A 13,834-nucleotide genomic window follows, 5' to 3' on the forward strand; every position below is an offset into this window, starting at 1 on the left:
GTTTTCGTTTGTTTGTTTGTTTGTTTGTTTATTCGTTTGTTTGTTCGTTCGTTCGTTCTTGCTAGATTGTTTTTGTTTGTGTGTTTGTTTTTGCTTGTTTTTTCCTGGTCTTTATTCATCTGTCGACTTCTTCGATTGAATGTAATGAATGTAACCTTCACAAATCATATTGATATCATATTATTTTTCCTTCTACAGCACTGTGGCACTACCCAACAGCTCTATCCCTGATGAAGACTACAAAGCTGAATCCAACGCCTCAATAATCATTCCTAACGGCAACTCAACGGCTGACATACCAATCAAATTACTAAACGACACAATTCCTGAACTCAATGAGATGTTTCAAGTAATTCTGGAAAGGGTTGAAATGGTGGACATGACTCCTGCTCTTCCACCCCGACTTGCTGAGCCAAGGGAAGCTAATGTGACAATCTTGTCAAACGACGATGCAAATGGTCGTTTTGTCATAGTGGCTAGATCACCTGCTGCTGGTACGGAAGGATCAAGGGAGACATTGAAGGAACAGAATGCTAGTGTGACGTTCATCGTCAAAAGGCTTGGAGGTAATTAAGGATTGGTAGTGGTTAATGATGCAATTAACAGCTATTGATACAATCATTATAACCACCAATATTATAACATTTATCAGCAACAATAGCCTCTGCACCATCCTCATTAAAGTCACCATACACCACTAACACTATCATCCTTATCCTCATCATCGTCATCATTCTCTCCATCATCATCATCATCACCATCATCATCATCATCACCATTATCATCATCATCATGCATCATCATCATCATCATCATCTTCGTCATCATCATTATCATGATTATCATTATCATTACTATCATTATCATTACCATCATTATCATTACCATCGTCATCATCGTCATCATCTTCGTCATCATCATCCCCATCTCATCATCATTATCATCATCATCATCACCACCAATTGTAGTCCCTGCATCATCCTCATTAATACCAGCGAAATTATTGTACACTTTGACATGCCAACATTATCGTTACCATCATTATCACTACCGATGATATCAACATGAACTCTGCCACCACTATCATCAATTCTATTCAGATTGTTAACCTTTATTATACGAAAGTTCTAACCGTTTTTTTTATTGACAAAGGCACAATTGGTAAAGTGAATGTTGAGTGGAAAATATCTTCTACAAGTAATGCAACCAAGGGAACCGATTACAACGGCGACGGGGCCACATTTACATTTCAACCCGGCGACACCGAAAAAACAGCAACTATCGAAATATTAGACGACAATAAACCAGAACCAGACGAAGCGATTGTTATTGTGCTGGTCAATCCTACTAACGGCGCTAAAGTGACGAGCGGTCATGGAAACAACTTGACAATAGTCATCAGTGCCAATGATGTGGTGGCTGGTAAGGTTGGATTCAACAGAGAGGCTCAGTCAGTGGTTGCTAAGGAAGGAACTAATGTGTCACTTTTGGTGGAGAGGTCAAGCCCCGCTGCAGGCCGGGTTACTGTGTCGTGGGTTATCAGTGGTGGAAATGTGTCACGTGACTTTGATCCTTTTAGTGGTGACCTGACTTTTTCCCAGGTAAACTAGATATATGGTATTGTAAAAATTAGTTGAATTCGATTGAACAGACTTCTTTACCCTGTGCGTTATGTTTTCCTGTTTTAGACCACGTGTCATTCTTGAAAATAAGATACTCCGCTTGAGTGTATTCATATGCCCTCTTGTGCGCAATCGTTAAGCGAGAATGACAATTTTCTTGTCAACTTTCCAACAACTTCCTCCTATTTTGTTCAGTATCAAACAGCAGCAAACATTACTTTCCAAGTGACGGCAGATGCCAAGCCCGAACCAAACGAGGTTTTCACTGTCGAATTAACAAGTATTAAGACATATGAGATAGCAGATTCTGGAGCAGCCATCCTGAACCCAGACCAGACGACAGCAACCATCTCCATACAGGCCAGTGACGAGCCACATGGAGTGGTAGAGTTCAAACTAAGCTCTCGAATATTGCGAACCGATGAAGACAACAATGTGACTCTCATTGTGACAAGGCTGTTCGGTACAATTGGTAAGTGGTTATGGAATGTGTTATGGTGCGGACACACGGTGTGTTGCATGCGACGTAATGCGAGTAATTTCTACTTCTACGACGGTCGCATACTACATCGCACCGTGTGACACCCCAAAAAGAGCCTTTTTTATGCAACGTTGTGATGATGTCACATCGTGTGTCAACACCTTTAGAACGCTTTTCGTGTTTCTGCGACCGAGGCATCTCTAATCGCGACTCATGTACTTGTGTTTTGACTCTATTTCCTATACACGGAGTAAATTTTATATTGGTAGAAGCCGAAACCCAGACATCCAGACCATATGCACTTCCCAGAAACATTACCAAGTGGTATATGCGTAGACCTTTCTTAAGATAGCGAACATGGTACATTGTGGTCCCATTGTGATCATGACTTATATGGTGTTGCTTGAAGGACCTATTGATAATTGCCTCTGCTGTGCATCAATACTTGCCATGGCCTATGAATAAGAACCTTAGTTTTTGAATCAGAAATCATGAACGCCAAGATTAGCCCCGCGAGGATAGCAAGATAGTATTCAAGCAGATAGTATTCTAAGACTCGCTGTTCAACTGAGAAATATTTTCCTCCAAACTAAAGATGTTAATTTTTAAATTCCAGGTTCGATCCGAGTATACTATCAAATCCAAAATGCCAGCACCGCGGACATTACGGCAGACCAGCAACTAGCTGTATCAGGCGTTGACTTTACTGCAACTAATAGCTTTATCGATATAGTGAATGGGCAAAGTATGGGTAAAATCCCAGTGCATATCATCAATGAAAACCAGCCAGAACTTGATGAAGTGTTTATTGTGAATATTACTGGGGTTAAGCTGTTGGAAAATCCTCATAATACTAGTGGTGGTGTTCCTCGTGTTGGTCAGTACAGAACAGCTCTTGTGGTCATCAATAGTAATGATAATCCAAACGGGGTGCTTGGCTTTAGCAAGACAAGGTAAGGAATGAATGGCCAGAAGAGACTGATACTACCGCTGTCCCCTGTGTTTTAGAGTTTTTGAGGTAGGGGATAACCATATTTTAATTTTGGAACAACAAATTAGAAAATTCTATGCTTGGACTTTGTATTGAAGTAATATATGTCAGCGCTTCCTTCCCTCTTTCCTTCCTTCCTTCCTTCCCTCCCTCCCTCCCTCCCTCCCTCCCTCTGTCCCTCCCTTTCTTTCTTTCTTTCTGTCTGTCTGTCTGTCTGTCTTTCTTTCTTTCTTTCCTTCTGGTTTCCTTCTGGTTTCCTTCTTTCCTTAGTTGTTCTTCTTTCCTTCTTTCTTTCCTTCATCCCTGCATCCCTACATCTCTAATCTTTCATTCTCTCTCCTTGTTTCTTTCCCCCAATCACTTCCTTTCTCGTTTATTAAAATACAAATATGGATTATTCTATATTTTTAGTTATTACGTCAATGAAAGTACTGGAGCATTTGACGTCATTGTCGAACGAACCCAAGGAAGCCTGGGAAACATCAGTGTCGAATATTACGTTGAAAACAGCAAAACAGCCGAGAGAAATACAGACTTCTATATCCCAGCATACACTCCGCCACGTAGCATTCTAAAATTCTACGATCGCCAACGAGAACAAAACATCACTATTTATACGATAGAAAATTCCAAACCAGAGGATAACAAGTGCTTTACAGTCAACTTGAAGAAGGTTGACAGCCCATTACGATATGGCTACGAAAAGACAAAAGTTTGCATTAGGCACAGCGATGACGCTCGAGGTGTTTTCAGTTTTGAAACAATAGAGAAAACGATATCTGAGCCTGGTAATGGAGCAACGACAAGTGCTACTTTTAAGGTTGTCCGTAAGGTTGCCACCTTTGGGACTGTTATGGTTGGTTGGCGGGTGGTTAATAGTTCAGCATCACTGGATGTTAGCCCTGTTAATGGTACAATGGAGTTCAAGGAGAAAATAGATGAAAAAGAGTTTACCATCAATAGTCTGCTGGATTCCCATCCTGAGAAGGACGAAGTCTTTGTCATTGAATTGTCGATTGTGTCCGGTAAGCGAAATGATGTTTAACTTTAATTATTTATTTATTTATTTATTTACACTCATATTTTAACAGGAAGCTTCTTCACTTATAAATGTGATTTTCGAGAAGGAAGGAGCTGTTGTTGGTGCAAATAAGAAATAGATAACGCACCTTTCGTTCTCTAGGGTAACACTAAGGAACCATTCATTATTTATGAAAGGATTTTTTTTGGATATTTGAGAAAATGGGGGACCTTGAGATTTTAGTGACACCTTGCAAAAAGTAGTCTCCCTCGCATCCGTTTTTAGTGTCGGTCGTCACGCAACGCTCCCTCCCCACAAACGGCTGCTTGCATTCGAACGACATTCCTTTCTCATTATTTGGCCAATCACAAGACGGGTTACATATTTAGAGAACCGTTCGCGGACTTTTGATCTGATCAATCACAGTGCATCTTTTATTTCGCATTCTCAACTCGTTCGTTCATAGAAGAAGTGTACATGTTTGGCCTCGTGTCTTCAAAGTTCGGTATTCCTGATCTAAATGCGCATCAGAAGTCGGCTATCAAAATTTTAGTCGAAGAGAAAAAAGATATTTTTGACAATCTTCCAACAGGGTTTGGCAAATCTCTAATTTATCAAGCTCTGCCTCTCGTATTTGACTACAAATATACACTAGAGTCTGGTCACATCGTGGTTGTTGTGTCTCCTTTAATTGAGATCTTTACGTCCGACGACGAGTACGAGAACGAGTCCGAGTTAAAACTTTTAAAGATTGGCACTATCTCTTTGTTGTCTTGATGGTATATGAAATAAATTGAAACTTTAGATTGTAAAAAAATCGGAAATCGACTAAGACTTACGTTATCGTACACGTCGTCGTATCTAAAGGCCGCTATAAATACGTCTAATGGATGACCAAGTCTCAAAGTTACGTAGTTTAGGAGTTAGTTCTGTGAAGATAAGCTCACTAGAAGAGGAAGAACGGTGTGAAGTCGAAAACGGCGAATATTCCGCACCGATTTTTTTCGAGGATGTTCTTCGGCAGCTCGATTGAAACTCAGCATGTTTATACTTTCGGACACTGTGATTGGCTCAATAGGAAACAATACGCTCGACCTCATTGGTACGATCCAAACAATGAGAAAGGAATGTAGTTCGAATGTAAGCAGCCGTTTGTGGGGAGGGAGCGTTGCGTGACGACCGACACTAAAAACGGATGCGAGGGAGACTATGCAAAAAGGGGTCTTCAAGTAATTGATGATTTATATGAAGTAGGGCCTTCAAAATGATGGAACGAGATAGGGTGTCCCGAAAACTATTGAGCATACCAATGGGGGTTTGGAGAAATTATGTACTTTTTCTATTTTATCAACCATACCCCTCCGATAAATAATATGAACGGTCCCTAATGACCAGTGTCTAACGAACCTGTGGCTCTTGTTCCGCAAATGAATGTCAAGGGGAATGTAGGCCGGGGACATACTCTCCTCGGAGAACAAAGACCACGATCGATTCCAGGAGCTGATCCCATTTCTGAATTTTTTTCAGGTGATGGTGGACGGGTCAAGTCACCCTATCAAGCTTTTCTAACAGTATCTGAGAATGACTACCCTTACGGTGAACTAGAGATAACGTCCGTCTCTTCATCTGCAAGTACTGTCAATGTCGAAGAGTTTACAAAGATTGTAAAAGCTAAAGTCTCGCGTAAAAAGGGAAACTTTGGTCGCATCACAGTCGATTACCAAACAGTACCAAACACTGCTCTATCTACTTCGGGTGATGTGGTGCACTTTGAGACCATACAGGGCCTCAAAACCACAGGTGCTATAAGCTGGTACAGTTTTAGTGCCTATGGTGTCGATTTTCTGGTGCTTACAAATAACAGCAGTGGTGATGTGAATGGCTTTTCTGGGTCAGCGTTGTATCGTTGGCAGGGTGTCTACACGAAACTCCAGGTACTGCAAATATATTTATTACAATAATTAACTCGTACCGGAAAGATTAAGAGGCTCAGAATATTGTGTTTTCTAAATATCATTTAGCCTGCTACATTTACGGAAATATTTGCTAAATAATCACATTTTTAATAACCCATGGTAAGCTCGTGAAGCTTTTTGAGTACCAATGAACTAAGATCATAACAAATGACATTTGGTGACTCACTTCATTGAGGGTATTGTGACCCGAGTAAGGTGAAAGTCGGAGTTAGGTTTTGTGCAAACAAACTGTTGTCTTTATCAATTAAATTATTGGCTTCTGATTGGGTAGAAACCTTTCTTTTCCGATTTCTGGTTACGACATTTTTCTACGATTGAGATTATCTGGACCGAGTCTAATTGATCCAATATATGACAAACCAGGCTGTTTTCGGATTCTTCTTCCAAACGGAACTCCTTCGGGTAAGAATCGGCTTTTGGAATATTGGCACTTGATAATTAATTCAAAATTACATCAGTGAACTCAAACAATAGCGGATTACAATTAGTGGTCTCAATCAATTGGCACTTCAAAATTGCAACCGAACAATGGGCCAATCTTTGATACGTGGTGATAAGATTCATTATCTTATTGATGTCAGGTGCTAGAGGGACCATTATTAATTATCTATTTTTCATTATTTACCCATTATCATTATTTATTCTTGCTACTTTTTTATATTAGTCAATACCAAGTGATGGTGCAGTTAATTGCGATTCATTCACCTATAACGGTTCAACGTATCTAGCCGTTGCAAACTACGGAGAAGAAGGACGAACCGAGACAAAGTCGAGTGTGTATCGATTAGATAGAGATTACCACGTCACACTTGTACAAAACATATCAACCCAGGGCGCTTCTGACGTGAAGTTTTTCAGCAACAACCATCAGTTGTATCTTGTTATTGCAAACCAAAAGAATAATGCTGGAGAAACAAAGCTGGATTCAAAGGTAATGAACGCTTGTTTAGTCCTTTTAGTCGGTGCAATAATATTGTCCCATTTTATACCACACGACCATAGAGCATTCTAGTAGCAAATGCAGCTTGGTTCAAATTTGTCCTATCTTTCTTTACATTCAGCTCCCAGTTGAACTCTTTCAATTTATTTAAGAAGATTTTGCCATTTTCTTGAATACTGTGTTTTTATTCATTAATACACAACTATTCAAGAATAGAGACTATCAAAAGCGGCGCTTGTTTTCTACTGGCCTCCTTGCTGCATTAAATACTCCTTATATATAAGTGATATATGTAATATGTATTAGCCATTCTGAGGTCGGGCAGAGAGCTAGAGGTGTGGCGTCCCCTGTCTGTATAAGCCGTAGAAAGGAATCAGGATGGCTTGCCCACCATAACCCCCGAGATGGGAGACTGGACATGATGATGATGATTCCGAGGTTGATGAAAAAACTGGGTCGAGTTTGTCATTGCAGAGCATTATGAGACCGTTTTACGCTACGCGAGAGACGCCATCTTAGAAATATGTCTCTTGAAACAGCCCACATGTAAAATGCACTGTCCCATGGTTTATCGTGTTGAATTTTTGTTAATGTCTCTTTCATTTTTGTACTTTCTATTTTCGTATTTGTATCTTTATTTATATTTTTTTTGTTGGAAGTTTGGTTTGACTGTAGACTACTTTCAGTTATTAATTTTCTAGTTATCAATTTTTCATTTTTCTTTTTTTTTTTGGGATAATCCTTATTGCTTCAGGTGTACAATTTGCAAGACGGAATCTTCAAATACCATTCCAATCTTGTTGAGCAAACCCGTAAAGCATCTGGTCTTGCTGTTTTTACCATCAATGGAATCCAAATGTTAGCTGTCTCTAACTTCTATGACAGTGTTGGCAACACCTTCGACACCGATTCCCTCGTCTTCACATGGAACGGCAATCAGTTCGCGTTGAAACAGGAGATTTCTACTAAGGGACCAATAGATGTTGAGTATTTTGAACAAGGTGGGGAGCATTTCTTGGTGTTCGCGAACACTAAGGGAGACGTTGCAGTCCATAAATGGTCGACAAGTGGTAGCTTCACGTCAATGCAGAGCATCCCAACCGTGGAAGTGAAGTCTGCTAAGACGTACAGCTACAACGGCAAAGGTATGATTTGTAACGGTAAGCGTAGAGTACATTACGTATAACTGTTACACGGCACGGACACAGTGCGGCATTAGTGACTTCCGATGAACCAAGCATAGGGTACCGATATTACTACTTTTACATGCACGCATGCGGCACCGTTACGATCATGGCACGGCACGTCCGTGCAGTTTTTACATTCATATTTACCCCAGTGAAATTACGGTATCTACATAATTTCATCACCTCGCGTAGTGCTCCCATCGTTCAGATGAGAGCACTAACGTCATAACGCCATTAGCATAAAACTAAGGAATGAATGCAAGCTACTGTGTGTCATCGGTAGCACACATTCTTTTCACTTTGAAATGGTGAAGACCAGCTTTGCAACAGTAAAAATCTATATATGTTATTTACCGGCCAGGAGGTCTGGATAGGGAAAAACTGTGCACGAGGTCTTGAATATACGTTATCAAGACCGAGGGCACAGTTTTTCCCTATCCGGACCGACTATAGGACGGTAAATAACTTATGTATTTTTTCCTCGTATTTTCTTACTTGTTTTTTATTCGTTTTGTTTTGTTGTTTAGCGGCCAAGGATACCGGACCGCGACCGCCGGCAGATACTGACAAAATACCGCCCGCTCAAACAGCCAATCAGAATGCACGATTTTTTAGGATACTGGACCGGAAAAAAATAAATTTATTTATTTATCTTTATCCCTCTTCATTTCTAATTTTCTTTATTGACTGAGGTATAGGGATATATAAGAGAGGGGGGGAAGGGGGACATAGCGCAGGATTGAAGATTTCATTACATAACATGTTTCCAGTTACAGTTACTTCGTGTTTAACTTCATTTTCGAATTCTGTTACAGCTTGTTTGTCTATATTGGATGGAACTGACCAACTGAAGATCTATTCATGGGATTCTCCAGCGAATTCATTCGTCTTACAACTGGTATGTAATCATATGTTCTTGACATCATATTCTTATAATCAATACTGTCATAGCGAAAGTAAAGGAACTCGGGAAAAAATCCGATTCCCTGATAGGATGGAATGGACTACTTTGACGATACGGCGGCAATCGACGTGCCCTCTTAATACATCTTTGTTCTTATTCTCTTGTGAAGAGCTGTCAATATCAATCGACGTCATTACTGCAACAAAGCTTTATTTGCCCCCCTCTACGCCCAATAATGCCTTGCGGTCCAAGATGGCCGCCGTATCGTCGAAGTAGTCCATTGAATTTATGGTCTGTATATTCTTGGTATACATACTTTTGCTCTAACCGAGCATATTACTTCAATCGATAGAACGTCACATTACCGGGTGCGTCCAGTGTACAACCTGTAATCATCAATGACCCATTCGCTGGTGAGTTACAGATGCTAGTTACTGCAGCCAGTGGTATTGCCGTCTCTCGTGTCCTTGTTCCCGTGAAACTATCACCACAGGCTGACTTCATACCAAGGTACGAAGATTTTTCTAGACATAGTACGTCGTGTCAAAGTAGATTTTAGTGAAAGTCAATTGAGGTTACTTCATGACGTTGTCGGAAACGCGAGGTTTCCAATGATTCGTGTCTATGTTTCCGCGCCTGTTATTGAGAACTAGTGTAACTGCATTATAGAGTTCTGTGCTATAAGCGAATACACTTGAAAAACTGTAAAGGCTTACCCATCGATCTACAGATCGATTCTCTAATTACGTCGGTATCAATTCACTCGGGAATCATGTAGCTAACATGTGTATTTTATAAATATTTCATTTATTATATAAATTCTCATATATTGAAACAGGAAAGGACAACTAACCTTCGAGAATGGGCAAACAGACCTTGAACTTGACTTTTCCATCCTTCAAGACACGACACCCGAAAAAGACGAAACATTTTCCATCCTTCTGAGTAATGCATCAGGAAAGGCTGTGGTTGGTCCAAACAAACAATTGACTGTCACGATATTATCCAATGACAACGCTCATGGCAGAGTGGGATTTAGTGATGCGTCGCTGAAGAAAATCCAACCTGAGTTAAAACAAGACACTCTAGTCTCTTTTGAAGTTGTTAGGGAAGTCGGACAATTTGGTCGTGTGGTGGTATTATGGAATGTAACGGGTAACTTCAGCCCTGGTGAGGTTACTCCTGTAACGGGAGCTCTTGTGTTTGCGAATGGAGAAAAGACACGAAACATATCTTTGACAGTACACCAAGACGATGTACCCGAGCTGGACGAACAAGTTCAAATCAGGTGACTTAATCCTCGTGTGAGCTTTGTTATGAAGTTCTCCCCACTCCCCCTCCCCCTCCCCCCTCCCCCCAATTATTTTGCCGGCATATTTTGAATTACTTGTTTCTATTCAAAATATCAATAGCCAATGCTATAAATATGTTGTAGATGCACTCAAAACACTAGAAATCGCACTTCCAATTGTTTCAGTTAAAAAAAATTTCGGTAAGGCCTGCTCCCGAATCCCGCTTGGTGCTCCCGCCTTCGACGGTCGTCATGGGTGTCTTGAGTTTGCTTTGTAAATGTTTATGAGAGATACGCTTTTACTGGCTTATAAAGATAGATAATATTTCTTCTACAACACTCATAAACAAAACTGAATTTGAAAAAGTTCGTCTGCTATAAAAATATATTTACGTAACATCTACACATATTTGAGGACGAGTGGCATTTCTCGTTTACAATTTGTTCTTTAAAATGTCACTTGTTTAGACTTGTTCTCAGTAGGTACTTCATGTATTGTATAAAATGTTCTTCATTTGGTACTCAAAGGGAAGATGGAATTGTCATTGCGGACATACATGGTGTACCTATATTTGGCTTCACAGCCCCAATCTGCTAATTTGAACAAATAATTCTTTTTCGGTCTCCAGACTCATTGGACTGAATGAGACAGGATCCTCCGAACCAGGCCGTGGAGCTCTCATCAACACAGCACGTGCCTTAGCAACGCTAATAATCCCTGGCAACGATGAACCCCATGGTGTCATAGGCTGGTCAAGTATCTTGTATCTGTCACAGGAAGCCAAACCAACCAATAAGAGTATTACTTTGACGATCACGAGGCAAGGAGGGCTGATAGGAGGCGTGGTTGTGTCGTACCAGCCGGTGCAGCCGCTAGGAGGGTTGCATGGCAACGAGCAAGCGGCTGTTGCCGGAGTCGACTTCATAGCGCAACATGACACGATTGATATCCCTGATGGAGTCAACTCGACCCATATCACCTTCGAGATTCTCCATGTAAGTTTTTGTAAGAGTGTAAGATTGGGTTCCCTTTGAGCTTATACCAAGAAAAGTCCCCGTTACAGTTAGTAGCTTTTACCCATTTCACGTGCCATTCCCTTGAGCATTGTTTTCTTATTTGATTATCAACACTTTTGTGAAAATGTGGTTTGAAATGTGAAAACATTTCGTTCAAAAAGGTCTATTCCTTAGAATTGCTCTTAATACACTAACGATGTTTTTGTTCTCATGCGTTATTTATGTCTTATTCGGTAGAGAAACCATTCTTCGCAAAACAAGCTATTTTATGTCAACATTACAGCAGTCACTCTAGCTCCAGGCTCTCCAACAACTCCACTAGTTACCAACTCTCCTCGGGTCGACTTTCAAACAAGGCTACTTGAGGTTGTGATATCAAAGATCAATGAATCCCTGGGTGAACTGAACTTGAATGTGTCTGACTCTCAAATTGAAACCTCAGAAGGGTCGACGGTGATGCTTGAGGTCTTACGTACAGGAAGTGCAGCTGGGGAAGTAGGGTTATATTATACGGTCAGACCACGTACTATTGGATCAATATCGTCTGCAAGTAGTTCGGACTTCCATCCAACAGATGGAAGAGTCTACTTTAGGGATGGGGAAACATCTAAAATCATCAATATTACAGTGGTTGACGATGGGATACCTGAAGTGGAAGAGGCTTTTTATGTGTCAATAGAACGACCAATCAATGGAGTTAAGATTGGATCCAAGAGTAGAGTTGATGTAGTGATCAAAGCTAACGATAATCCTTACGGCGTATTTGGGTAATTATTCTAGTTATCTTTATTATTACATATGTGTAAATGCACTCCCATTGACCTTACACTCCCCTGCACCACCTGACCAACCAGTGATGTTACGTGAAGTAGAGAATACAGTCAATTCAAAAAACGCTGTCGTCGACCGGCTCAAGCCTACACGACTTGACCGAAAGGAATATGGGTAAAAATCACTGTAGCGGTTAAATATTCGTTCTGAATTAATTGTTCCCACTAGTAATAAAGATAATAATGGCGAGAAACAATCCATCAAATGCATGTCTTCGGGTTTAGGGAAAGAAAAACCAAGTAGTTATGATTCAGTTCACGAATCCGAAAATACGAAGGCATTAGAAAAACGTCTCCTTCAACTCTTCCTGCTCGCCTACGAAGGTTTGTGCTGTAAACCAGGCATAACTAGTCAGATAAAATTATGGAGTCAACTTGCCTTCAATGATTACTACCTAGAGTTCCTTTCGGTCCAGTCGCGTAGGCTTGAGTTGGTCGACGACAACATTTTTTGAATTGACTGTATGTACCAACAACTCCCCTCCCCAGGTGTTGCTATGGTCGCCTCTCGTCCATCTGTTTCAGGGACAAAGTTAAACCTCATTATCTTCATTATGTTCAGGTTTACAGTGTCTAGAACTACTGTCGGTGAAGGTACGACGGCTCGCCTCGAGGTCCAGAGGCTTGGTGGTGCATTCAGAGAAGTCCATGTCAACTGGAGTATGTCACCAAATGCTGCGTCACAGATCTCTCCATATAACGGCACATTGACGTTCGAACAGGTGTGGTCTTAATTTTTCCATGATTCCTACTCCTACCACGCTAAATTCGATCAATTATGCTAATCGTGCCCTGAAATTGATGAGCCCAGAGGTTGTTTAAGGGTTCGATCTGTGAATTACCCTTGCCCTGACTTAGATCAGCCCAGAGGTTGTTTCTGGGTTTGATCTGTGAGTTAGCCTTGCCCTGACTTAGATCAGCCCAGAGGTTGTTTCTGGGTTTGATCTGTGAGTTAGCCGTGCCCTGACTTAGATCAGCCCAGAGGTTGCTTCTGGGTTTGATCTGTGAGTTAGCCTTGCCCTGACTTAGATCAGCCCAGAGGTTGTTTCTGGGTTTGATCTGTGAGTTAGCCTTGCCCTGACTTAGATCAGCCCAGAGGTTGTTTCTGGGTTGGATCTGTGAGTTAGCCGTGCCCTGACTTTGATCAGCCCAGAGGTTGTTTCAGGGTTCGATCTGTGAGTAAGCCGGGCCTATAATTTTGATCCTTTTCATTCCACAGGGTGACCGCACGAAGGAAATCGTGTTGCTTGCAATCAATGATTCTGTTCCTGAACCACCACAAAAATACACATGTATCCTTGAAACAGTCAATAATGATGCAAAAATCAATGCTTCCCACAAGACAGTAGTTGTACTTGTTCCTGCTAATGACAAAGCTGAAGGAATCATCTCGATTGACCCGTCATCAAGAAACTTACTTGTAGGTGAACCATCTGCTCGTTATAATGGAGTCTTCGAAATAAGGTTGGTTTTTTTCTTGGTTTGTTTGTTCAATTGTTTGTTTGCAGTGCTGTCTCTTTAGTGTCTTGTTTGTTTGCTTGTGCTGTTAGCTATTTGTTTATTTGTTTGCTAGT

The 13,834-nt window shown here is 40.9% G+C and overlaps 1 protein-coding gene across 1 annotated transcript in view; it reads left to right on the top strand.

Moving 5' to 3' along the window:
• The window catches only part of LOC116289208 (adhesion G protein-coupled receptor V1), a gene marked incomplete at its 5' end in the record, with an annotated part of 81,044 nt that overhangs the window by 33,663 nt on the left and 33,547 nt on the right, over positions 1 to 13,834 (top strand). The window contains 15 exons of the mRNA XM_089038007.1: positions 199 to 566; positions 1,153 to 1,601; positions 1,818 to 2,094; positions 2,720 to 3,056; positions 3,506 to 4,119; positions 5,643 to 6,049; positions 6,756 to 7,022; positions 7,786 to 8,176; positions 9,034 to 9,116; positions 9,475 to 9,632; positions 9,961 to 10,410; positions 11,043 to 11,409; positions 11,668 to 12,197; positions 12,823 to 12,982; positions 13,480 to 13,724. Of these exons, the coding sequence (XP_088894133.1) occupies positions 199 to 566; positions 1,153 to 1,601; positions 1,818 to 2,094; positions 2,720 to 3,056; positions 3,506 to 4,119; positions 5,643 to 6,049; positions 6,756 to 7,022; positions 7,786 to 8,176; positions 9,034 to 9,116; positions 9,475 to 9,632; positions 9,961 to 10,410; positions 11,043 to 11,409; positions 11,668 to 12,197; positions 12,823 to 12,982; positions 13,480 to 13,724 (5,103 nt within the window). The remainder of the gene's footprint in view (positions 1 to 198; positions 567 to 1,152; positions 1,602 to 1,817; positions 2,095 to 2,719; positions 3,057 to 3,505; positions 4,120 to 5,642; positions 6,050 to 6,755; positions 7,023 to 7,785; positions 8,177 to 9,033; positions 9,117 to 9,474; positions 9,633 to 9,960; positions 10,411 to 11,042; positions 11,410 to 11,667; positions 12,198 to 12,822; positions 12,983 to 13,479; positions 13,725 to 13,834) is intronic.

The sequence above is a fragment of the Actinia tenebrosa genome, unplaced genomic scaffold (assembly GCF_029948245.1).
Source record: "Actinia tenebrosa isolate PJP-AT-01 unplaced genomic scaffold, QUT_ActTen_1.0 PGA_scaffold5__44_contigs__length_20552954, whole genome shotgun sequence".
Taxonomy (NCBI): domain Eukaryota; kingdom Metazoa; phylum Cnidaria; class Anthozoa; order Actiniaria; family Actiniidae; genus Actinia; species Actinia tenebrosa.